The sequence below is a fragment of the Cannabis sativa genome, chromosome 4 (assembly GCF_029168945.1).
Source record: "Cannabis sativa cultivar Pink pepper isolate KNU-18-1 chromosome 4, ASM2916894v1, whole genome shotgun sequence".
In the NCBI taxonomy this organism is placed as follows: domain Eukaryota; kingdom Viridiplantae; phylum Streptophyta; class Magnoliopsida; order Rosales; family Cannabaceae; genus Cannabis; species Cannabis sativa.
The window spans coordinates 22,617,451-22,643,521 of NC_083604.1; the positions used below are offsets into that span (position 1 = coordinate 22,617,451).

Genomic DNA, 26,071 nt, shown 5'->3' on the forward strand with positions numbered 1-26,071 from the left:
TAGGTTTATTCAGCTGCTCAATTATTCTACTTGAAATATAAGAATGCGTCGCACCAGAATCAATTAATACAGTCAATAAAGTACCAGCAACAGAAAGCTGACCTGTCACAGTAGAAGGACCAGCATCAGCCTCAGCTTGAGTCAAGGCAAATACTCGAGCAGGAGCGGGTGTATCATCCTTCTTTTGCTCTAACCGTAGCAATTGTGGACAATTTCTCTTCATATGACCCACCATTCCACAGTGGAAACAGGCCCTAGCCTGACACTCGCCCAGGTGATGCCTTTTACACCTCGGACATTCAGGAAAAGTCCGCCAGTTTTCATTCCCACTACGACGGAAACCTTGGTTACCCTGGAATCTTTTGTTTGGGCCTGCTGCTGATGTTTCACTAGGTCTTTTCCTGCGGTCACCAAGATCAGTACCCCTACCCGAACCAGCACCTGCTGATTGTTTCCATGAATCTCTTCTGGCAATATTTTTCTTTCGTATCTGAGCCTCTGCACCCTCAGAAACTAAAGCCAACTCAACTATCTGAGCATAAGTTCGGGCAACCCCCGGTTGTTTAGAAGCAACAATCACATCCCGGGCGATGTGTTCATCCAGCCCCCGGATAAACTTGGCTTTTCTAGCAGCTTCAGTAGCCACCTCATCTGAGGCAAACTTTGCCAGTCGATCGAACTTAGTAGCATACTCTGTCACAGTCATACTACCCTGAGTTAACCGTATAAACTCTTCTGCCTTTGCTGCCTTAATAGACTCATTATAATACTTTTCAAAAAACAAGGCCCGAAAAGTTTCCCAGGTCATATTATTCAGATCATGGCCCTGAGATACAATCTCCCACCAAATACGGGCATCATCTCGTAACATATAGGTAGCACACCTGACCCGGTCATTATCTTCAACTCGCATAAAATCAAAAATGGATGTTATCATACTCATCCATTGCTTTGCTTTGAGTGGATCAGCACCACCCTCAAACACTGGCGGGTTCTGCTTCCTGAACCGTTCATATAATGGTTCCAAACGATTTCCTGCATCCGGTGGCACTACTAGAGGTGCCGGAGGATCAGGATTCAGATTTAGAGCAGGCTGTGCTCGCTGCTCTCTTAATTCTCTAATTTGTTCACCCTGCTGCCGAATAGTTTCTTGCATAGCAGCATATAACTGTTCCCAATTAGGTGGTGGTAAAGGGTTCTCACCTTCACCAGCAGCCCCGAGCCCAGCTAGCTCGCGGGCACCCCTACCAGTCCGCCTAGGGTGCATAACTATACACCTGCGATCACATTCCAAGTAATAACAATACTGATAAGTATTTCCATATATTATAATCCTTCCCACAACATTCTGATATCGACATAATTCAAATAACCAGATAATCAGAAAATTAACAAGCTATCTTTTAACTTAAAACTTACTAAACCATGAGTCAATCAGGTCCTTGCAGCCAATGTACATATCAAACCAGTCTTCAGGATCTAAAAACCTTGGCGCTCTGATACCATGTTGTAACGCCCTGTCCAACAGGGACGCCACGTGTGTGCACTTTATTTAAAATACCAATAATTATATAAGATGTAATTATACTAAAAGTGTGGGTAATTAAAATTTTGATAGTTAAAAACTCATCCTTTAAACTATTTAACAAAAGATAAGTAACATGATTTATGGGGTCCCCCTGTTTCCAAAATATTTACAAACTGGTTTCAAAGTATTTTACAACATAAACTTTATATCTTTTTTTTTTCCAAAATACAATCAAAATAGAGCATCCTGTAAACTGGGTTGCCTGCGGCTGGTATGTACATTGCTGCTGTGACCATAACTCATGGTTGTTCGATTTTAGCTTTTCCTTTACCTGCACCATAAAGCACCAGTGAGTCACAAAGACTCAGCAAGAAAGTGACAAAAACAATAATTGAAAGAAAAAAGATTAACAACTGATTCTCATGCCAATACGTTTACTCACTATTCGATAATAATAAGCATTTCCTTAAACATCATACATTCCTGGTACTTAATAAAGTACCACTTTTACCACTCGTTACATACGAGCTGAATATGTCACTATCGTTGCCCGATAACGCAAACGATAAGTAAGAAACCTAACCACGGTTTCAAGAGTAATTACTCATAACGGTAATAACCGTTTCCAACCCTAGGTAATAACCTAGGCTTAATAAGCTTTAATCAACGTCATGTTAATAATCAAAATCACCTCCATTCATTCATTGATTTTTAACCACATACGGTGCTTACCACTTTTCTTACCTTAATTCAGAAGTCAAGAATATGGCCGACCTGGGTGGAAAAACAAGCTAGGCAATCCCGGTCCTATGTCACGACAATTGAAACACAATAAATACCTTAACATAATATTCCGGATTTAAAACCCTAATTTAGAAATCAAACGCAACCTAACTCCCAACAACCCTAATTTAGGTCAAGCATCCCATATTTAATTTAAAACAGATAGTACACAACTCCCCGGGTCAAAACTGAACATAGAACAAACCCGAAGAAAATCTCCCCTGCAGGCAACCGGTCGACCGGTTCTGGTATACCAGAACCCATCCGGTCGACCAGGCTTAACAGACCAGGAACAATAGTTCCTTTTCACCAAAAATCGATCCAAAACCCTTCCAAACCTATCCAAACTTTCCAGAACAGTTTATTAACATGCATATGACATAACCTAAGCTGCAAAACACAATGGTTCAATCTCTAGCTTGAAATCACATACTCAAGTGAAGAAATCAAGTTTCTTTTAGCTTCCTCACTCTCCAATCAATCCCAACAGCCATGAATTCAATCCAAACATGCATTAACAAACCATATTTAACTTGGATAACAAACCTACACCCTCACTAAACCTACAGCTTTGAAAATTTTCAAAAAAATAACAAAACCTAGCTTGAAAACTTAAGAAAACACCAAGACTAGAAGGGTGAACTTACCTAGGGTGCAAGGTCAACTTGGAGATGGAGTTTAGCTCTGAAAATTGGTGTTGGCTGAAGCAAACCAATCCCTCTTGAGGCTGGTTCAGCTGCTCGAAGGAAAAAGGAGAAGAAGATGGAGAAAAAGAGATTGCTTCTCTTGGAAGGAAACTCCTTCCTTTTAAAAAAAACTTTTCTTTTTTTTTTTTTTTTAAAATTCCTTCCTTTTACAACAAAAGCCAGCAGCAAAGAATAAAAAGAAAAGTTAAAAAAAATATTTTCTTGAATTCCTAATTTACCCCTCTCACACCTTTTTTTAAAAGAAAACCCTAGGGGCATTTTGGTAATTTTACTAACTCCCCATTCCGACATTCTAATAAAATTCTAACTTAATCCGGGATATTCTCAAAATAATTCTTTCATTTAATGTCGTGACATTGCTAACCACATAGCTAAATTTCCACAATTACCGGGCCCAAAATAACATATTTACTTAAATAATTTCTCAAAAATTCATCTAAGTAAGATCATAATCCTACTTCATTTTCCAAGTAATTACATATTTAATAAAATATGTCCATTTAAATATTATTTATTTTCTGGGATATTACACCACGTGTACGCACTTGTACACGTGGCAAATTTTTAGTGGTCCACGTAATATTAATTTTAAAAAATAATTATAAATATTTAAAAAAAAAAATTAAAAAATCAGATTAAAAAAAATTTAATTTTTTTTTTTACTTTTTCTTTTTCCTTTTTTTTTTTCCTTTTTTTTTTTCTCTTTTTCTTTTTCTTTCTCTTTCTCTTTCTTCTTCTTCTTCCTATCGACAGAACCCAGTCGCCGCCATAGACGACGGAGAAGAAGACGAAGAAATCTTTATCTCCGTCTGAGTCGACGGAAGAACCCTCCCATCAGCAAACAACAACCTTCCATTCCTCCTCCGATCATCATCATCGTCAACTATAACAACACTTTCAAGCTCAGGCGTCACACCGTAAAAAGCTCCGTCACCAAATCTCCTTTCATTCTCCAAAAAATCTCCCAATGAAGCCATGGGTTTCGCATCGTTCTCATCTCTGGAAAGACTCCACCACCGCCTTCGTCTCTCCGCAACCGATGATGACGATGACGATGACGTGGCATTGGATTTGTTAAACTTTCTTCGAGATCCACTCATTGTTCTTGCTCCGTTTATGGCAGAAGTTGATAAAGGAGTTTCGTGGTGGCGTTGGGAGGGAGTTCGGAATGTAATGGCTGGGAAACTGACTCCCATTAGGGTTCCGAGAGTTGTGCTTCGATCGTGGAAGAACAAACCTATAGACTGTGAAATCACAAAATTGAAGAGAAATTAGGAAAAAAAAAAAAAGAATGAGAAATGAGAAAATGTTGAAGGACATTTTTACCTCTGTGTCGAGAGGATATGGAGGAATTGGTTGGGGAAGAAGGTGGTGGGAGTAAATCATTAATGGCAGAAGAAGAAGAAAGAGAAAAAAAAAAATAATTTTTTTTAATCTGATTTTTTAATTTTTTTAAATATTTATAATTATTTTTTAAAACTAATATTACGTGGACCACTAAAAATTTGCCACGTGTACAAGTGTGTACACGTGGACAGTCTACCGTGGCACTTAACTGTGATCTTTGGACGGAGGTGTGTAGAGCAAAATGGAACTAGGGTTTAGGTAGTTTAGCCGCCTAAAATTCGGTTTTTGTGGTTAAGTGTTACAAACAGTAAAATTCAGGTTGTTTAGCAGCCAATATTTTTATTTTTTTTTATGGATTACGACAACCACAGTATATTCTCATTTCTTTTTGTCAAAGTTTCAATCTCCTACGCTCCTACCAAACATTTATTTGTTTGTTAGATTTAGGAACACACCCTATACAATACATTATACTAATACAATGGTTACTTTAGATTAGATAACAAAACAGGGAGTTTAGATTCGTACAGGCCACTCCAATAAGAAGTTCCCTTTTCAAATCAAATCTTACAAAAAAGAACCCTTTCGAAGAACAAGACCCCATCGCCATCGGAACCCATTTCTTCCTTCTAACTTCCAATCTCTGCAACAACCATTCCAGTAGTAGCACACCCATTTACTTCAATCTCATAAATTAATAATAATAAAAAAACCATTTTCATAAAAAAAGTTCTTCTGATTCTGATCTGGGTTCCATGTCTTCTCTGCTTCGGAATACGCTTTTGAGTCTCTTTCTGCTGAGCTTCTTTGGGTGGTCATCAGCTTCTTCGGGATCGCGTTCGATCCTCAGAGAAATCGATGCCGAAAACGGTGATCCTCGTGACTATGGCCTTGATTTGAATCTTACCAACTTTGATTTGGTCCTTAAGGATACCCCGGCAACATATGCCATTGTTGAATTTTTTGCTCACTGGTGAGCTTTTCTTTTTCTCCATATTGAAAGTTTTCCTCTTTGATTATCTATTGTTTATACAAAAAATTTTACGTGTTATATATTTGGGTATGTGTTTCAACGAATCACAACATGATTCGCCTCACATTATGGATCTATATTGAGGAACTCCATACATATTTTTAATTAAAAAGTTTGAATTTGTGATAACTTCGACCATATTCGGTTACTTTAGAGCTGCTTCTCCGTGATCTCGAGCTAGCTAACCCTGTTTAATGATGTCTCACTTAATGAATTATAATTTGCATTCTCTTAGACTTGTATTCAAGGCCTTTTGTAGATTGTCCCTTTTAAGGTTTCCATCTTTCTTGCTGTATGTGATTGAAACTTTGCTTCAATTACTGGTTCTAGTGGTAGATTGGTATTGAATTCCACGGGATTGGTTCATGTTGGCACTTTTGTTTGTGTGTAAATTTTAAGTTCAGTGTTAAGATTTTATGGAAAAGATGGTTAATTTGAATATCAAAGTATATTGGACTGGAAAATAGCTTAAATTGGTGAACAATTTTAAGAGTTGATTGATATGACGACGACTTTCAGTAATTATCTAGTTGGTATGTTATCTCTTATGCGCGGAAAACATTTTCTTGAATTTCCAATCAGAAATTCCGGAAATACAATAGACCCAACATCATTTCTTTGTTTTGTTTCTATGAAAGAAAACACTTTTATTGCATGACGTTTTTTATGGATACCCATCTACTCTCTCTTGCACTTAATGTTATCATTTGAAAATGTGAAGTTTAATCTTCTTGTTTCTTACTTGCTTGGTAGGTGCCCTGCATGCAGAAATTATAAGGTATACATCCATAAATCTTGTTTAGATATTGTTGATGAATCAATGTTATGACCATTGGTTGCTGACTGAAATTAATTTTGCAGCCCCATTATGAAAAAGTAGCAAGGCTTTTTAATGGACCAGATGCCGTTCATCCAGGGATGGTATTGATGGCTAGGGTAGACTGTGCATCTAAGGTATTTATAATGTTTTCTTTTTTTCCCTTGTACTGTTATTCACTTTTTAAGAACTTCCAAAACATTTGTCCATTATTTCCAAAGCGCTTAAATTGTTTTCTTAACAGTTTATGAGAACTAGCAAAACTCAAATTAATTAAGATAACCTTATTATAATTTCATGTCTTTAAATTCTTATTACAATAAAATCCAAGTAAATTGCAGATATGGTTATTTTGGAAAAAGTGTGAGTCTGCAATGTATCCTCTTATAGGATTATATTTTTCCTTTGTCACCAATTTTGTATTTATCTGTTGTTGTTCCCCATCCTTCTGAAGTTTTTCTGTTTTGTTTTATGATTGTTAATTACTATTTTGCATAATTTGTCATCTATCTATTAAAAGTATGTCTTGATAATTAGAACATTCATTTGCTTATTTGGCAGCACAGATAAATACTAAACTCTGTGATAGGTTCTCTGTTAGTCATTATCCTATGCTATTCTGGGGACCTCCTTCTAAATTTGTTGGTGGTGGTTGGGAACCTAAGAAAGAGAAAAGTGAAATACTTATAATTGATGATGGGCGTACTGCTGATCGTTTACTTAGTTGGATTAACAAGCAATTAGGCAGGTAAGAGGTATCTATATTTTTCACTTTTTTAAATTAAGCTTTTAGACATTTCCCCTTGCTTTCATTATTGATATACTGTGTATTCAGAATTGGTGGTTGACCTTTGTCTTTTTTGTTAGTTATCTTCTTTAAAATGTGATAGAAGAGAAGTCTTGATTTTCCTTTTTTGCTGCAAAAGTCTTGATTTTCTTGAAATGTTATGCTTACTCATGTAACTGAGAACAATATATTAAAATCAATGATTGGATGGATGTACAGGCACAAGTATTTAATTCTTCCCCCTTGATTATTTTTTTCATCTCCTTGGTTTCTTCTTGCATCTTTGACTATTATTTTAAATATTTAGTTGGGCATCTTAGACATGGTAATAGGCATTTAAAATGTCAATGTGTAAACTATATACGGTTTGAATTATTATTTCTTCATACACATTCATTAAACTAGCAGAATCAGAGTTTAGTACCACAGGAAATGAATTTACCTACAACAGCCAACTTAAAGTGTCATCATTATGATTTCTAATGCTCTATAAATTTACAGCTCATTCAGCTTGGATGATGAGAAATTTGTAAATGACCATCTTCCATCAAATGTCTCAGACCCTGGACAGGTACAAAAGAGAGCACATGTTTGAATTTCCACATTTTTAGAAATATTTGATCAATTTGATGTAATGAATCTTTCAATGAATGATTTGTCAAAGATTGCTCGAGCGGTCTATGATGTTGAAGAGGCAACAACCACTGCCTTTGAAATTATCTTAGAACACAAGGTAGAAATTGTTTCCTCCCTCTTGCTTCTCTTTGGCTGTTGGTTATATTGTTTGCTGATATAACCTATCCTCTGTCTGTATGTCTACAGATGATCAAATCAAATACTAGAGCTTCACTCATTAAATTTCTTCAAATTTTAGTAGCTCACCACCCTTCTAAGAGGTAATGACTATTTCATCTTTATTTGTCGCTTAACCAAGAATACTACTTTGTATGGTACTCTAAGACTATCTGTATCAGGTGTCGTAAGGGAAGTGCTGAGATTCTTGTGAACTTTGATGATTTGTTCCCATCAGATCTACTGTTAGCTGACAAACAGGAAGAAATTGATGGAAAGGGTCCATTGAGTAGTTTCCAGATTTGTGGAAAAGACGTTCCTCGGGGATATTGGGTTGGTACCTGGAAATCTGCACCTCACTGTTTACTCTTTTTGTTTCATTTCATCATGTGATGTACAACTGTACGGAAGGCTTATTGAACTGCATTTTATAGCTGGCTAAAGCATTTTGATTCAATCTCCAAAAAATTTCATTTATTTTAGTGTTTCCTTCTATTAAAATCATCATATTTTTAAAATGGTACAAAATTATCACCGATTACACGTTATAAGTAACATCAAATGCGAATTTCATAATTTGATGCTTTTCTTTTGGTGCTCTATACAGATGTTCTGCCGTGGCAGCAAGAATGAAACCAGGGGTTTTAGGTAATGGTTTAGTTATTTTCCAATCCATCAATATATACGTGGGCAAAGAGAAAATAATTTTTGTGGCATATTTTTTTTAGTATTTGATTTAATTTTGTCTCACAAATCACAACTGTTTATTTTGTGTATCATTTCCATCGTATTTGTTCTTTCTAGTTGACTCTTCATTTTATTTTTATTGGTCCGCAGCCTACCCCATCACATCAATTTATCTAAATCACCTGACCAATGTGGCCAAATAAGCTGTCACCTCCCTCCCTCTCTCTTTGTACACACAGACATGCATCTAATTCTGTCCTTTCTCTGTCATCACTGGTCTTTGACTATACTTGCTAGAACATGATTGTCTTCAATGAGCTAATACAACAAGTTTTTCATATTTTTTTATGTCACTTCTCTTACAGTTGTGGATTGTGGGTTCTTATACATTCTTTGTCAGTAAGAGTTGAGGACGAAGAGAGCCAGTTTGCATTTACTGCTATACGTGATTTTGTTCATAACTTTTTCGTATGCGAGGAATGCCGCCAACATTTTCATGAGATGTGCTCGAGGTAAATGTAACTGGAAATAACAATAAATGTTCAAATTACTTAAGTCTCCTCATTAACCTTCGATTTATTCTAATTGCAGTGTTTCTAGTCCCTTTAAGAAAACCCGTGACTTGGTCCTTTGGTTATGGAATGCTCACAATAAGGTCAATACAAGACTGATCAAAGAAGAGGCATCTCTAAAAACTGCCGATCCTAAATTTCCTAAGATGATATGGCCTCCAAAGCAGCTTTGCCCTTCTTGTTATCGCTCTCATATCCAGAGGAACAGTGAAATTGACTGGGATCAGGAAGAAGTATTCAAATTCTTAACTAACTATTACGGAAAGACTCTTGTTTCTCTTTACAAAGATAAAGATGCTCTTGGGAATGATGGGGCTGAGGGGGCTGTTGAAGAATTAGTGGCCTCTACAAATGCGCTCGTGGTACCTGTGGGGGCTGCATTGGCAATTGCTGTTGCTAGCTGTGCATTCGGAGCACTTGCTTGCTACTGGCGTTCACAGCAGAAGAGTCGGAAGTATTTTCATCAACTACACTCTTTAAAGAACATATGATAGTTAGGAGGGTAATGTGCTCTTTCATATAGGATTGGTGAAGTGAACTCAGAAATAGGGGAAACAATTGGAAAGAAGCTAGAGAGAGGGGTAGGGAGAGAGCGAGGGAGAGAAGATATTGCTAGTAGTTATTCATATTTCTGACTTTTCCTTTTTCATTCCTTTCAGGCCAAGAAGAAACTGGAACTAGGATTTTTTAAAGGTTTACAAGCCAAGAAGAAATGGAAGCCAAGACTGTTATAAAGGGAAAATTTTTGCATTGCAGAGAGGCTGAGTAGGAATCCACATACAGCCTCGTAGCAGATGCTTGTCTTGGGGTCAAGTCAAGATTTTACTATTTAAAGATCCAATGTGGATTGTACAGATTTAATCATATTAAATTTTGGGAGAGAAGCACACCATAGATCTGCGGCGCCTTTTGTTTATGTTTCTCTCTTCATTTTTTTTTCACTAGGTTTAGTTGTTGATTTCACAGATTTAGTCAAAAAGAAATGAGAAACCATTAATAGTGCAATTAATTCAGTTTACTCCAATTTCCTTTATCTTGCTGTTATTTTGAATAAGCTTTCAGGTGTATATTTTCATGTTCCTTGCTCGGTTAGCAGTTCATTTTCCCAATTCTAATATAAGCTATTGTTCAACAGTAAACAATAGGGTAATATTTTAGATTTGGTGCCACTTTTAACCAAGTTATCTTGTGATATTTATTATATTCTATATTATATTATATCTATTCCATATAAAGTGTGCCTTTTATGAGAAATTCATGGGTGACTTTTTATTTATATTAAAAATAAAATAATTTATGAGAAATTCATGGGTCACTTTTTATTTATATATAATAAAATAAAAATAAAATAAATCTCATTAAATAAAAAAAAAAATAGGATTCTAGATTTTTTTATAGTAATCCATACGAGTGTTTGCCCCCATTTACTCAAAAATCATCATAGACTACTACTACAATCATATTCAATAGTGTAATATTGTGTGCATTCATCATAGTTTCTACAGAAAATGATATGCAACTTCTTAAGACTTTCATGTTATATACAACTATTATACAATGAAGAGAGTTTAGCTTGTATTGTCTTGTTATAGACTCATTCCAAGTGGTTTTGAATCATTTTTATATACTCTGCTTTTTGCAGAAATTTTGATCGTTGCATTATTTCACTTAGAAATCATAATGATATAGTGCAAAACCTTTGTTCAAAGGGCACTTAATTCTGAACCATAGAATCTCAAACTTCATAGATGTTACCAACAGCAATGTAGATTTGCATAGCAGGATCAATGTCCAATGCTCTCAATGTTAGTGTTGTTTCCTCTGGAGTTAATGGGCATTCACCCATTTTTTGCTTCTTCACAGAGTCTATTTCTTTCTGTTTCCACCATGGATACGCATATCTACAATATATATACTATGTAGGTCAACAACTACTACACTGTACTAAAAGGGCAAAGATGTAGTTCATCTTGTCATCCAACTTGCATCACATCTATCTCAAATCTAAACTAATCATTTTTATCGGATAAATTTTGAACTAATTAATATGACACATTGATTTGATAATAGACAAATAATGTGTATTGAAGTAAAGATATATAAACATATATGATTACCTGAGTTTTGTCAATTCTTCAATTTCATTAGTGTTGCAACCTTCAGAGCAACCTGAGAAGGCCAACATATCCATTTCATATCTGAGGTGAAGAACTACGAATGGGCCGTTTCTTCTCAAAAACTCTACGATCTTCTTGCCAGTCTCTTCTATTTTGGGGGTAAATTTCAAAGCTCTGTAATTTACTCTACACCGAAGCTTTTGAAGTTCTAAAGGAATCCCATTGTTGGCAAGCCTTGAATCACTTTTAGTGAAATGAATTACTCCATATTTTTGCAATCTCGGAACTACCTACAAATCATACATGTATACAGTACACACACACAAATGTGAATTAGTTAGTGCTTCTTATGATCTACGTACCAAATTCTCGAAATGGTCCAATACTCACATATATTAAAATTGTATTATTACACAATTCACAAGAAAATCGAAAAACACACTTATTATTAGGTTGTAGAATACGTAGATTATCCTGAATGTATCAAAATGAGCTTGTTAAGTGGTTCATTTTCTAGTAAATAAGTTGGTTCCTATTCTCTGGCTCATTTAAGCTTTGATTGTTCGCTGATCCATTAAGGTAGTGTTCTACTAGAGGATCTAACGAGTTTCGCCCCTTCGCTAATGGCCTCTAGAAGTTCAAATTCCAGTATGGTATAAATCTTCAATTTGTTCTATTTCTTATATTAACTGAAATTTTGCTACTTTTTTTTTTAATTTACAACTTTATTGTTTATATCTTATTGGGTACATTCATGAAAATTTAGGTTTCTTTGAAATATACAATTAATGAGCATTACTTTTTGATCATAGTGTATTTTCCATGGCTGAAAATCTCAATAATCTCTATCATTTGATATCAAATAAAATAAAATTATCATGATGTATACACTATGGTTATTTAATGAGTAATTAGTGTGTTGATATTGTCAAGCTGATATTTAGAATTGTTTATAATTGAATTGTTTCTTTGTCAAAATTGATATTAAGTATATTTATATGTTTATAGATTTATCTATTTTCTCTTAGATCAATCATGCTCATATAACAAAAAAATCATACTCATATAGACATGTTATTTTCATTTTGTAATTTAGATATTCTTAGTCATTATTTAGTTCACTTAAACCTTTTCTGATTATGGTAACTGAAATTTTGTTTCTTTTAGGTACTCTATTACAAAGATCTGTATTACATGTATTATTTATTTTTGACTATGAGGAGGTGGATTTCTTTATTGGGAAACATATAGCGTAACAAAATATTGTTCATATATTGAATAACTATTTTTGATTAATGGGATTCATATATATAACTGTGTATATTGAATTCTTTATTCAAATAATTATTTTTTATTTTTACGTGATTATTTATTGTTCATATATCTGGAATCCTATCTGATTAAAGTTAAAATTATAAGATTAATTAATTTGTGATTTCTTCCTATACACATAATAATAATCTCACCTAATAACTAATAATATATTTTTTTTAATTTTTAATTGTATCACTTTCAAATAACATAGGAAAAAAACTAGCATAAAATTTAGTATACGTGCCTCGCACGTAGTTTTTTGCTAGTTCTATATAAAGTGTGCCTATATAACAGAATTCTTGGTTTATGAGAAATTCATTGGTGACTTTTATTTATATTAAAAATAAAATGGTTTATGTAACTTTTTATTTATATATAATAAAATAAATCCCATTAAATCCAAAAAAATACAATTGGATTTTTGTTGTTGTACATCTACGATTAGGTTTTTTAAATATACTTTTAGTTGGATTTTATTCTAAATAAGAATTTACCACTATTTATATATTATATATATATTTATATTGCTAAAGAATTTTTCTATTTATTTTTTTGGTTCGATCAGGTTATAATTGTTTGGCTCCACATTTATTCTATATAAAATATGGCTATATAACAGAATTTTTGGTTTATGAAAAAATTATTGGGTGATTTTTTTTCTTTAAATAAAAAAAATAACAAATTATTAGATGTTGCCAAGGGTCAGCATCCTACATTTAGAATTAGTTAAATTTTAAATATTATTTTAAATTAAATTTGAATGTTTTGATAGCTTAACGAGATGAGCATTTTCATTAATTTCGAAGATAAATTTAGGATAAATAATAATTTTTTTAATTACTATTATAAAGTATAATAGTAATTTTTATTTTTATTTAAATCACTATTATGCTTTCAAATTTCAATGATTATCGCTACATTGAATATTATTAATTTTAAAATTATGATATTAAAAAAAACTAAAAAACTAAATATATATAGTTATTGCATTTTGAATTCAGTGATTAGGTCGTTCTAGTATCTTGGTTTTGTTACCAAAAACCATTTGAAACTTCACTTTTATTAGAATGATACAAATCTTGACCACAATTTAAGCATTTTTTTAGAACATAAACAAAATGAGTTAGAGTAATTTGCGATTAAAATCTTCTAATAATTATTTTACTTGTACTTAACCTTTTAACCTCAAATTTTGGTGGTAAAATCTTCCAAATTGCTAAACTATTAGCAAATTTAATGTGTTTCTATTTATCTCACTTAACTTCTGACATGGACTGCTTAAGCAAAACAAATCATAAGTCCTTATTGCCATTTTTTTCAAGATTGGGGCTGAGAGCTGGTGGAGGAGAGGACAGTTGAAGACGGGCCAGAGGAGGAGCGAACGACTGGGGCGCTCCAGTTGGTATTCTCGTGCGGCTGTTGCTGCTGGTCGTGTGCTGCTGGGGAAGATGAACGAAAGAGGAAAGATAGCTGGTCTCGTGCAGTTAGAGATGACGATGAACGAAGAAGAAGAAGAAGAAGAAGAAGAAGAAGAAGAAGTGTGACTAGTGTTGGTTGTTCATGCGACTGGTCTATGCTAAGGACAAATGAAGAAGAAGATGAACCTACAAGGGTCGAAATGGGGCGAGCTTTTCTTTTCTTATAAATTTGGGTCCAAGCTGCTAGGTAGTTGTAGAGGGAGAGGGGGAGTGTGAAAGAGAGTTTGGTCTTTGTTGGACCAGTTGCCGGCGGGAAAGAATGAGATTTGAGCTTGAAGAGATTTGGGCTTCTCAAATCTGGGAAGGAAGAAGAAGACTCAGAGAGAGAGAGAGAAAAAAATAAAGAATTAAAAAATATTATTTATTTATTTATTAATAATTTTATAAATTTAAATTATTCTTTTTAATTTTAAAATAAATTTAGAAAATATTTTTTTTTTTATAATTTTGAAATAATTATATTTGGTGGACCAATATAAATGTGTCACGTATAGTATACGTAGATAGTCTATGTGAGCAGCTATCTGAAATAAATGAATGATACTTTAAATTTGCTATCAGTTTAGCAGTTTGGAAGATTTTATCACCAAAATTTGAAGTTGGAAGGTTAAGTGCAATTAAAATAATAGTTGAATAAGTTTAACCGCAAATTACTCAATGAGTTATATGATTGTAATGACTAATAAGAATAATAAAAATCTTATGTCAACTGGTCTTTAATTGCTCGTAGCTTTTATAACACCCAATCGGATTTACTTCCCCTATGTAATTGCTTTACTAACTCAAAATAAGCTTGTTAGGCCATAATTCTTGTTCATGTTTAAAAATAAACCACATTTTCAGATTGGATTTAAGAAGAGATTTAGAACATACAGCCCAAAACAACTTTAACATTAAGCAGGTATGGGGGAGGAGGAACGGGTGAATTACAATTTGAAATGAAGAAGCTCAAACCATTTAAAATTAAGATTTTAATTGCGCTGGAGATCTATATGAAGTATAAACAGAAGAACTTGTGGGCATAGTTACAAATTAAGTTATTTACCTAAGAAAAGAGTTAATTTATACATATCCATCACTGATCTTGCCCTGAATGGAATGGTAGTATCTTTGTATGTACTACTACTACAGTACTGTGATTCTTTCTTAACTGTACAAATGTGACTGAGTCAAATAAGAAAGTGGTCTCCATCTTTTACATGTATGAAACACATCTTTGTATTAGCAGCTCTTTTGAAATTCTTTGTTTTGGTTTTAGTTCTCTTTGGTCTTTACTAAAGTGAGTTGGCTTGAATGATAAAGGGGGGATGGGGCGGAGGCTGCATTTCTAAATCTTCATTTTCTCCATCAGACGATGTATCTGGTGAAGCAATGGGATGGACCTAAATTGTTCATTCACCAAAACAAAATGACTCATTCATCAATGCCAGGTCTCACATTAACTTATCATAGTGATTTATTCATGTTGTTCTAGCAATAGTAGTATTAAAACTCGATTCATATGCAATAGTTTTTATGAATGAACTATTTTACCTGTTGGCTGCGACGTCGGCGGTTATGGATGGCACTCACAGCCCTCACCATGACATAAATTGGCAGCACAATCCCAATAGTTCTTAGAAATAACAACTGCCCAAGTTGAGAACAAAAGGGTTTAAACGGATTCACTAGTCATTGATGCAATTTAGTGCTCTATTTGTTTTGGCTTGAAAGAAAAGAAACAAGAGAAGTTGAAATCAGTTTTACCATAATTAATGGGAATGAGTAGTCATTTTTTCCTTTGATTATTAAAGGAAGAGTATGCCTTAGAATCAAAAGTATCATGAACTGCAAAAACAAAACAACAACACCTGTTTTTGTCAAAACCACCAGATTATTTTGTCATCTATCTTCTAGGCACAGTACATTAACCAATTTAACTTACAATGACAGCCATTGCACGGCAGTATGTGAGACTTCTTGTACTGGAAGCAGAATCATCATCAAGCTCATGGTCAAGAAAGTTTCTTTCAGAAGAAGAAACCATTGCTATGATCCTTGGACTATTTATGTCCCTTCTTGCAATCTCCCAGTTTCCCCTGTGAATCCATCCAATCCACATTGGTGAAGTTGAATAACAAAACGACAACCAAAAGTTGGAACTTTTTTGGTGGAGAATATCAAACGACAACAAACATAAAATAAGTGATATGATACTATTCCAAATTGTTCACCTGAAATGCATTGGAATACGACCAAATCGAAACAAAGGTGGAGGAACTGTGTAACCAGGCTTGAAAGGCTGAAACCATATAAAATATAATTCAATCTCAATAATGTATTTTTATTTTAAAGCAAAATAGAATTGAAATCTACAAAAACAGGTCACCTGATGGCATATCTCGCAGATTGTGTCACCCTTTTCATTGCACCATCTCTGTACACAACTCCTATGAGCGTACTGCATGATTCAAGGAACACATATACGTCTCAGGCATTATTGCAAACACATACAACTCTTTACTTGTAAAGTTAAATATCATTAGAAATATTATATGAAATGGACAGTTGAATTAAGCTTTCAACTACTCTATGTTTTCAGATAATTGGGTAATTGAGAAATTAACGTTACAGCATAGATTACAATGCGCCAAGTTGACTGTAAAATAGCATTGAATTTGAATTTACTTCCATTGTAATGTAAGTGGTGTTATTTCAATCCACAAAAGCCCTGTTAAATTTTTTGAGTTTGTGGTCCAAGGTCCATTGTCTTGGTTCAATGTCCTGTGTCCATATCTATCTAGAGAAAACTACTAGTAGATTCAAAGAATGCATTATTTAGAGAATGAAAAATTGGTAATTGGTTGGACCAACAAACAGTGAGAAGAGTAATAAATAAGCTGTTGGATGCGAAAAGTAGTTGAATAATTGATTTTGGGATGTGAGAGAGTGATTTTAATAGGTCAATGGACATATGATATGTTTTCTTTACTTCGGCTTTTAACTCATTTGGAGAATCACGAGTGAAACTGTAGCGAAAATTAAACACTAGAAAATTTCATAAAAGGACGATTAACTAGTGACATGGATAATTTATGTAGTCCCACAGCAGAAGAGTTTTCAATTCCCATTAATTTATTAACTTAAGCTTATATTAATATTTGCAGCCATGTTTGACAGGCTCTAGTCATGATTGAAGGTACATTTTTCCTTTTTCTACATTAATTCATTGTTTGATTTTTGTTGACTGACTGGTTCTTTCATTAAGAAAAAGATTACACAACAAAACTGGCAAATCAAAATTGTTTTTCTAAAACTCATTAAAAATATATGATAATCACATTTTGAAAAAGAACCCAGATGTAGAAATGATAAAATTAACTAGCCAAACATTATAAACACAAACACACATGTATATTTATGTAAATATATAAATAAAATATAAAAAGCTTAACAAACCTTCAAGCTGCCAGAACAAGAGCAGGGTGTCTCCATGTTTGAATCTCTATCTTCATCATGGCATATTTTGCATTCTACTAATTTTCTTGGAGATGATATGTCTCCAAAGTCCACTTTCTTAGAGGAATCATCGGTTGCCGCAGACTTGGCTGCTTGGATTGATCGGTTTCTGCTCTCAATTGCAGCTTCTAATGTTGATTCAGTGAGTAATCGATCCACCAACAATACAAAATGATCTCCCATATCTTCACACCAATATAAACTCAAAACTCCCTTTCTCTAATTCAGCTGTCAAAACCTGTTGAGCCAAAATACTATAGCTGATTATTCATTTTGTATATGATAGAACTATTTGATATGGAATAATACAAAAGGGAAAGATAGTTACCTAATGATAATTTTAAGTGCATGAAAGTATTAATGATAATGAAGTACATGTCATATGTCAACCAATTAAAATAAATAAAGGGTACTAATAAAAAGGATGAAATAGTATTAAAGGAGATTTAATTTTCTATTTTGGAGAGGAAAGAAGATTTTCTCCTTTATGAAACAACAAAAAGGTTTATGATTGAAAGTGGAAATACCAAAGATAAAATTTTGAAGGAAACCCAATAAAGAAAATATCTCAAACGTGACAATTTGATTTTGGCATACGAAAAAGAATAAAAAGGATCAAGAACCAGCAAAAGAAAAGTACCCAGATAAAAAAAGGAACAAAAGAAAACAGAACCCAGATAAGAAAAAGGTCATTTAAAAGAGGGAAAATATATATAAAGAAAGAAGAGGAGACTTACAGAAAGGGGTTAGTATATTCTTGAAGCCAAGAAAAGTCTTGTATTTAAGGGAAATCCCTCTGTTGTGGAGAAAAGCAAAGAGATTGAGTGTCCTCTTGTTTATGGGAACTCAATTCACAAGCTATTAATAATATTGTATTAGCTCTCAACACAAGCTATGATTAACATATGACATACACAAAACAAAAAAAGAATTGAGATTGATTTGAATGTATATCTCTCTCTGTCTATATTTCAAGATGTTCATAAATAAATATTTTTATATGGATTGTACGGAAAGTGTTAGAGAGGATAAATATTACGAAAAGGCCGCAATCGTTATTGTTCCTTTCACTTTACCGTTTTTACCGTTTTAGATTTCCCGTCTAAGTAAGTTTACAACTACCACGAAAAATGTCAATTCCTACTCTTTCGTTGTCTTTTTTCCATTTAATAAATAAAATTGAAAAAAAATAAAATAAAAAACCGTCCATTTTTATGGTTTGTGATCTTGTCTTGCAGTGAGTTTTTATTTTCATTCTCTACAAAAATAATGTTATGTAAATTAGGTGTCGTTTGTTAAATTTTTTTAATTAGTTTTTTGTCTTTAAAATTGGAAAAGTGAAAATATTTTTCAAAAACATGTTCTATAAAACTATTTTTACTTTTTTCAATTTTTTAATTGAGAATCAAAATTTTAAAAACAAAAAAAATCACTTTCAATATTTTTTTAAACAGTTTTTTTTTTCTTAATTAATATCTTGGACTTTGATCAGACCCGGACCCAAATCCCCCCACGGCCCTGATGCTGAACCCGACCTCTGACTTGAACCCAAATCCAACCCCAGACTTAGACCTGACGTAAATAAAATCAAAAAATAAAAATGAAAATGAACTTTACAGAACACACTTTTGTTTTCTGTTTTTAAAATTGAAAAACAAAAGTGGTTACAGAATGCATTTTTATTTTTCAAAAGAAAATTTTTTAAAAACAAAAATTTTACTTTTATTTTGTGATTAAAAAATTAGAAAACAAAAGTGTTATGAAACGGCACCTATACATTTCATTATTGCATGCCAAACGAGGAGCAATCTCATGTATTTCTGCTCTGTCAAATTTAACTCCCTTATTTCAAGGAATGGGCAAAATAAAATAACCTTTTCAACATACATTAGCAATATAATTCTTGTCATAAATTCACGATCGATCTTAATAAAATCCGACAAGATTAATAATTATAGTGGAAAGTCACTTCCATCCATGTCATGTTGGGCTTCAATAATTCATCTTTAAATTTGAGGCCAATAAACCCTTAATTATAGGAATATGTGTCCTAATGTATAGTATAGATACAGTATAAGTTGGTAAATTTGACTTCATTTATACCAAAATTATTTGGGCCTTTCTCATTGATGACCCAAAATTTTCTGAAGAAATTAAAGTGTTTGTGTTTGGTTCACCCACATTGACATTATTTGTTCTGAAAAAATTATTTATTGATTAATCAAGTTGGTGCTTAGAATAGCTTCCCTATAATATACTCTCATTTGAAAGTAAATCACAAAATATGAAATAAAATAAACAATTAATGAATCAAATCCAATATTGGTATGGTTGGGCAACTCTACCAAAATGTAATCTCAACCATGACGTATAGGTGTTAAAATATAAATATATATTATAGTCATGTAGTGTGTGTACGTACATACACACATAACACAAACACAAAGTATGTCTTTCGTCATCCCATAATCTCTCACGTACTGTAGCTACCTACCTCCTTCACAAAAACATCAAAACAACCAAAAAAAAAAAAAAAAAAAAAAATTACAAAAATACGATTTTGCAGAATTTTGAATATTTTTACGATTTTTTTGATTTTATTTACAGAAAATACGATCTTTTTATGTTGTAATCTTGTTAATTTGTTATTAATTTTTTGTTATTTGTATGTTATTTTTTGTTGTTATTTTCATGTTACTTTTATGTAGTTTTCTTATTAATTTTATGTTGTTTTCGTGTTATTTTTTTAGAAAATCATAAAAATATAAAAAATTAAACGTAAAAATATTTTACAAAAAATTGTACCTTATATAATTATTCCTAAAAAAATTATATACATGCCGCCTACTCTTTACGACTTGGCTATGTACGCTGTGTTAGAAATAGATCTAAACAAAATACACATAGATATTAAACATTATCAAAGTTACTCTGTATAAATTAATAAAATGAAAGACATAATATTAGATATAGTTTTTCATATACTAATATTCTCTTTATAAGTTCATACGGAATGGAAGAAAGGAGTAATTGAGATTAGTCTTAGAGACCAATCCTTAATATTAGAGCCCCATAAACCCTATAATTAAGTTTACTATTGAGTATTACACGTTACAACGCCCATACCAAATAAAATGTTTATTGAACTCATTTAATTAGATCACTTATTTAGCTTAATTTAGAATATTAGCTTAAAGAAATTGTTTTAATTTGTAAGCCATATTAAATTATATATTAAAAACTAGAAAAACATCCCGCACTTTGCGGCGGATATATAAAATATTTTAAATTATATATAAAAAAATAAATTGTGTATTTTAATTAATAATAATTACTTAATAAAATTATATTGATAGTTTAATTTTATTATTAAAAAATTTGTGACATAAATACTTAAAATATTAAATTTATTGCTAAAAAATAACATAAATCCTCATTTATGGTTTAATTTTTATTTTGATGTGTGTGTTAAGTTCTGAGTTTAAATTTTATTGTTTGTGTTTTTAATATTTGAGTTTTAGTGTTTTAAATTAAAGCTACAGTTTAAGCATTATAATAATTTAAATTGATATACAATTTAATTATACTGAATGAACTTAAGAGTTTTTGTGAGTAGAGATAAATTAGAGTCTCTCATTCACAACGCTATTCGAGTATTTTGATGATACTTCCTTTCTCATCCCCCATCTCCATCTCGTCTATTTTGTTGCACTCTCTTCTCCCATTTTAATGATACTTCATTTCTCATCCCCCATCTCCATTTCGTCTATTTTGTTGCACTCTCTTCTCTCATCTTTTTTACCTGCATTAGATATTTTAATTATTCGAGTATTATTATTATCAATTAATTTTATATAAATATATATATATATATATATGTATCTATCTCATAGTGGAGAAGAAATAGTAAATGATTAATAAAAATATTCTCGATATTTGATAAAGAAAAAATAAAAATTCCAAAATTCATAGAAAAAATAATGTTAAAAATTAAGTACTCATAAAAATTGTAAACTATTGATGCACCGAAAAAAAAAAGAATAAATAAAACTTTTACCTAGAGATGTTGATTAATATGGTATGGCATAAGAATGAAAAACTGAGAGGAGAAAAAAACCTACACTATCAAATTAAAATGATGTTTATGTATATATTTATAAGTTAGTTATTAGATAAATATCTTAATTTTAAAAAATTGAAAAAAAAGAAAAAAAAATAATAATACTAAAAATCAAAAGCTAAATATGTGATATTTTAAAAAACCAAAAAAAAAAAAAGTAAGTACGTGTGAAACTTTTTTTTTTTTTTTAATAATAAAAAATATCAAAAGCTAAAAATGTGATATTAAATAAAGCTAAAAAAAATTAAATACTCAATAATGCTAATTAAATAATTATTTTTATATAAATTTTAGAATTATTATTTATGATGCTAATAAAAAAAAATGAATTTTAGGGTGTCACATACCGCTTCATACTCTCTTTATATAAATATAGAATATTATTTATGAAGTTAATAAAAAAATAAAAAAAAAAATAAAAAAATTAACGAGAGAATAAATAATGATAATTAAAAAAAATCTTAGAGTGACATGTCATATATAGATATATAGATTTTTCTTAATTAATTAATAATTAGTATTTATTAATTGAATAAAAAATTAAGAAAAAGAGAGAATTAATGAGAGAAGAGATAGTGAGATTTAAAGTGATTTTAAGGTGCTACATCACTGCTTCATACTTCTCCTTTATATAGATATATAGATTATGAGATATTTGTTTACATGGAGAATTTTTAAATATAGTTTCGTTTATTAATAAAAAATGAATTAATATTTTAAAATTAATAAAAAATTAAAAAAATGAGAGAATTAAGGAGAGAGCAAATATGACTATTAGAGAAATTCTAGAGTGCCATGTCACCGCTTCATACTTCTCCTTTAGATATATATATATATACTAGCAAAAAGTTACGTGCGAGGCACGTATACTAAATTTTATGTTAGTTTTTTTCTACGTTATTAAAAAGTGATACAATTAAATTTAACAAGAGATGATTAGAAACCAAGAGATGATTAGAAAGTAAAAGCACCGCTAGAACTTTCCTTTGTTTGAAGTAATAATATAATAACTAATATCTTTTATTACATATTAATAATTAATTCAAGATGAACTTTCAAAAGTATTTTTGAAACATCGTGGGATATATAAATACAATACTTTTGTATAATAGCATGTAGCATGTTGTCTTCATTAGTATTTTTCAAATTTTAATATGAAAATTAAAATTATAAAATATAGCTTAAGAAATTATAACTAAGGTTATAAACTGGTAAACGTTATGTTGGAGGCTGGGATTTTTGCTAGAGAAATTTGTTAGATTAAATTTTGGTAGGATTATTTATTTAAAATTAATCAATTATAATTAACGTTTTCTAATCAGAATATTCTATCAAGTATTAGAATATTCTGTTAATATTTTGACAGAAAAATAAATAATAATATTAAACCAAGAATTCTGTTACATAGCCACATTTTATATAAAAAAAGATAATATTTTTAAAAAAAAGTCAGTCAATAATTTCTCATAAACCAAGAATTCGTTTATATAGCCACATTTTATATATTCAGATTTAGATGTGGAGGCAAACAATTATAACCTGATCGAGCCAAAAAAACAAATAGAAAAATTATTTAGCAATATATATATAATATATATAAAGCAAAAACCCAATTGTATTTTTTTTAGATTTAATGAGATTTATTTTATTTATTTCATTATATAACAATCAATTTTATAGATTATAATAATTATTATTGATATTTATTTTAAAATTTATAGAATAATTGTTTTAATAATATTCTACATATATAACCATACCTATTATTTAACGTAGTTAATTTTATTAATAATAATATGCTATATTAATTAATTTAAAAACTTAGTCATACATATATAATGTGAAAATATATACATATTCTAAAATAATTCTTAAGATAATTTGAGAAAAAATAAAAGTTATATATTTTTTGAAAAATATCATAAGTATAGTTTACATTTAAATTTAATTTAATTTTTTATTATCATAATTTTTTAATTGAATTATTGTTTTAATTTGAAAAATAAGAATTGATTATTATTGTTTCAAAAAATATCTTAGCAGTATATGTTTTGAATTTTCATAGCTTCACTAAATTCATGCTCAAACTTTTTTTTTTCTTCATTTTGAATTTTGTTGCTAAACTTGTAAATAAGATTTTACTTAAATTGTATTGAGCTTTGTTGTCAAAATCTTCATAACTAAGTATAAATTTCAGAGGTTAAGGTAATTATTTTACCTTACTCAATGAGTAACTTAAAGTATAATAATTAGTTTAATAAGACAAAAAATTACGAAAAAAATAGAACCGGATAGTACCAACAATTAGCCAATATATGAAATTGAATATAAACTCTACCTTAAGAAAATATGAGATATATATATATATATATTACCACTTTATAATTGGCACATAAAAAATATAAAATAAAATTAGCACAAAATTATAAAAACCAATAAACTATGTATTGCTTAGGGAGAATGGAGATTTCATGAATAGTACTAAATATAATCATTATAAATATAAGGATTAGATTAATAAAGAATAACTATACATGGAAAGAAAGTAAATATATAACTCAAAATTTGAGATTTCCACACAAATTATAATTGATTCACTAAATAAATGTCTTCTTTATAACATTTGTAACAATTTTTCTTATTCTTTATTGTATTTTCAACAAAATACAACCTCAAGCATCTCGAACCCAATGTTATCATCACTGAAATTTGCAATAAATTAATAAAAATTATAAATACAAATATAATTCAAAGAGATAGGAGATGAAGAGATAAAGATAAAAGAAAGAATACCTATACTATTTGTACTCGCTCTTTACTCACACATTGATCGTCTATCGACCTCAAGTACATTGTTGCAAGAAAGCCACTACCACACTATCACTGAGATTAGTCAAGTCAAATACAAATTCAATATGTAACGACAACAATTTATAATAATAATAAAAAAGAATGCACACTATTATATTTATGGGGAACAATAAAAGATTAATCAGTGAGAGTAAAATATATGTCATTATATAATATATATACTTGAGACATTTAAATTTAGTTAAAAGTATAAGATTAAAGAAAACAAACATCAGAATCTTAAATATCAGTTCAAATATTAATGAGATTGGTTTTATTATTATTTTATTATATATAAATAATATTTTATTAAATAAAAATAAAAAGCCACCCATAAATTTCTCATAAACCAAGAATTTTAGTTATATAGGCACACTTTATATAGAATAGATATACTAGTAAAAAGTTACGTGCGAGGCACGTATACTAAATTTTATGCTAGTCTTTTTCTACGTTATTAAAAAGTGATACAATTAAAAATTAAAAAAAATATTATTAGTTATTAGGTTCAATATCATTACCCTATGTTCATTTTTAAGGAAAAAAAATATTTATGAAATAATAATTTGTTGCAACGCGAGTACAGGCAAAATTCAGAAAATATAGCATTTATTAGTACAGTATTGACAATTTCAACAGTAAATTAACTGATTGTATACTTTTTTGTCTGCTAACATTAAGCTTTTGATATTTGAGTGGTGAACTCTTATTCCGCTTTTCAAATTTTTTTAACACTCTCATTTTATTCTTCCAACTTTCTGTAGTTGGAGTGATGTCCTTAATTGTTGTATATAGTGTAGTCATTTATTCACCTATTTTCAAATAAAACAATAGATATACAAAATAAAATTAAATATAACTAAGCTCATATTAAAATCAATCTCACCTTTCAATATAGTAGAAGGTTTTTAAATTGATTCATTCTCACTTAATAATAATTGTGACAGACCTAACGAATAATAATATTATGAATAATAATATTATGTTTCCTAATAACAAAATAGGAATCCACCAAACAACATTATGAAAATTTATTCCAGGTATAATTATATAAATCTATTACTCATTGAAGTCTATAAGAAACTCTAAAAAGCTCACAATACGAAATTTCACATCAAAAATCTAAAAATGATCAACTATGTAGCAGGAATAATAATACAATAACCATAATTGCCTAGTCATATACAGTCTTAAAACTTAAAAGAGTGGCATTATTCATTCAAGTTTCGACTAAGTGTTTCTGAGTTTGAGTTATAATATTGTGTCCTGTGTTTATGTCTAAATATTATGTGTCTCTGGCTAATCTAGTGAAGAAGATTGAAGTTTTGATTCTCAATAAATAGAATGAATATAAGTGTATACTTTGTAGTAGGTCATTATTGTGTCATTTTTAAGTTAATGTGTCAACTTGAAAATAATTCATTTAATAAATAGAATGGAGTCAATCTAAAAATATTTTTCTACCTTAATAAGTAGAGCTATAGAAAACAAACTCAGTAACTTTTTGAGTGTTAAAAAATTGTAAATGGTTATAAATTCAGAGTAAGTAAGTTGTGTGTGGCAACTGGTTAAAGAAGCCAAAATTGAGGTTTATGATTAGAAAGTAGAAGCACCGCTAGAACTTTCCTTTGTTTGAAGTAA

The 26,071-nt window shown here is 30.6% G+C and overlaps 4 protein-coding genes and 1 long non-coding RNA gene across 8 annotated transcripts; 1 reads left to right on the plus strand and 4 right to left on the minus strand.

The window, feature by feature from the left end:
• Positions 1 to 3,761: 3,761 nt before the first annotated feature.
• LOC133036863 (uncharacterized protein At3g17950-like) lies at positions 3,762 to 5,041 on the minus strand. The gene is made up of 3 exons (XM_061113626.1): positions 4,894 to 5,041; positions 4,337 to 4,431; positions 3,762 to 4,262 (listed from the first exon to the last, which is right to left on the minus strand). The coding sequence occupies exons 1-3, from the start codon at positions 5,039 to 5,041 to the stop codon at positions 3,762 to 3,764; spliced, it is 744 nt and encodes a 247-aa protein (XP_060969609.1).
• LOC115713008 (sulfhydryl oxidase 2) lies at positions 4,791 to 10,247 on the plus strand. Of its 2 annotated transcripts, XM_030641471.2 has the most exons (12): positions 4,791 to 5,338; positions 6,152 to 6,176; positions 6,260 to 6,352; positions 6,782 to 6,963; positions 7,504 to 7,573; positions 7,667 to 7,735; positions 7,825 to 7,898; positions 7,977 to 8,127; positions 8,402 to 8,442; positions 8,847 to 8,993; positions 9,073 to 9,507; positions 9,713 to 10,247. In XM_030641471.2, the coding sequence occupies exons 1-12, from the start codon at positions 5,121 to 5,123 to the stop codon at positions 9,732 to 9,734; spliced, it is 1,527 nt and encodes a 508-aa protein (XP_030497331.2). In that variant the 5' UTR covers positions 4,791 to 5,120; the 3' UTR covers positions 9,735 to 10,247. The 2 variants fall into 2 exon arrangements, with proteins under 2 accessions (XP_030497331.2, XP_060969405.1); XM_061113422.1 differs by having other exon boundaries at positions 4,799 to 5,338; positions 9,073 to 10,247.
• Positions 10,248 to 10,583: 336 nt separating this feature from the next.
• Positions 10,584 to 11,502, minus strand: LOC115713420 (rhamnogalacturonan I rhamnosyltransferase 1-like). The gene is made up of 2 exons (XM_061113423.1): positions 11,171 to 11,502; positions 10,584 to 10,954 (listed from the first exon to the last, which is right to left on the minus strand). Exons 1-2 carry the CDS (start codon positions 11,242 to 11,244, stop codon positions 10,789 to 10,791), a joined length of 240 nt encoding a protein of 79 aa, XP_060969406.1. The 5' UTR covers positions 11,245 to 11,502; the 3' UTR covers positions 10,584 to 10,788.
• A 3,416-nt stretch (positions 11,503 to 14,918) lies between these two features.
• On the minus strand, positions 14,919 to 18,534 carry LOC115711948 (uncharacterized). Of its 3 annotated transcripts, none has more exons than XM_030640145.2 (8): positions 18,198 to 18,534; positions 17,401 to 17,698; positions 16,331 to 16,402; positions 16,176 to 16,243; positions 15,887 to 16,040; positions 15,709 to 15,789; positions 15,496 to 15,591; positions 14,919 to 15,344 (listed from the first exon to the last, which is right to left on the minus strand). In XM_030640145.2, the coding sequence occupies exons 2-8, from the start codon at positions 17,641 to 17,643 to the stop codon at positions 15,237 to 15,239; spliced, it is 822 nt and encodes a 273-aa protein (XP_030496005.2). In that variant the 5' UTR covers positions 17,644 to 17,698; positions 18,198 to 18,534; the 3' UTR covers positions 14,919 to 15,236. The 3 variants fall into 3 exon arrangements, with proteins under 3 accessions (XP_030496005.2, XP_030496006.2, XP_030496007.2); XM_030640146.2 differs by having other exon boundaries at positions 17,789 to 18,458; XM_030640147.2 differs by lacking the exon at positions 18,198 to 18,534 and adding an exon at positions 18,101 to 18,196.
• A 5,635-nt stretch (positions 18,535 to 24,169) lies between these two features.
• LOC115718707 (uncharacterized) lies at positions 24,170 to 24,637 on the minus strand. Its single transcript, XR_004012009.2, has 2 exons — positions 24,374 to 24,637; positions 24,170 to 24,282 (listed from the first exon to the last, which is right to left on the minus strand). It is a non-coding gene; the product is annotated as an uncharacterized LOC115718707 (long non-coding RNA).
• Between the last annotated feature and the right edge of the window lie 1,434 nt (positions 24,638 to 26,071).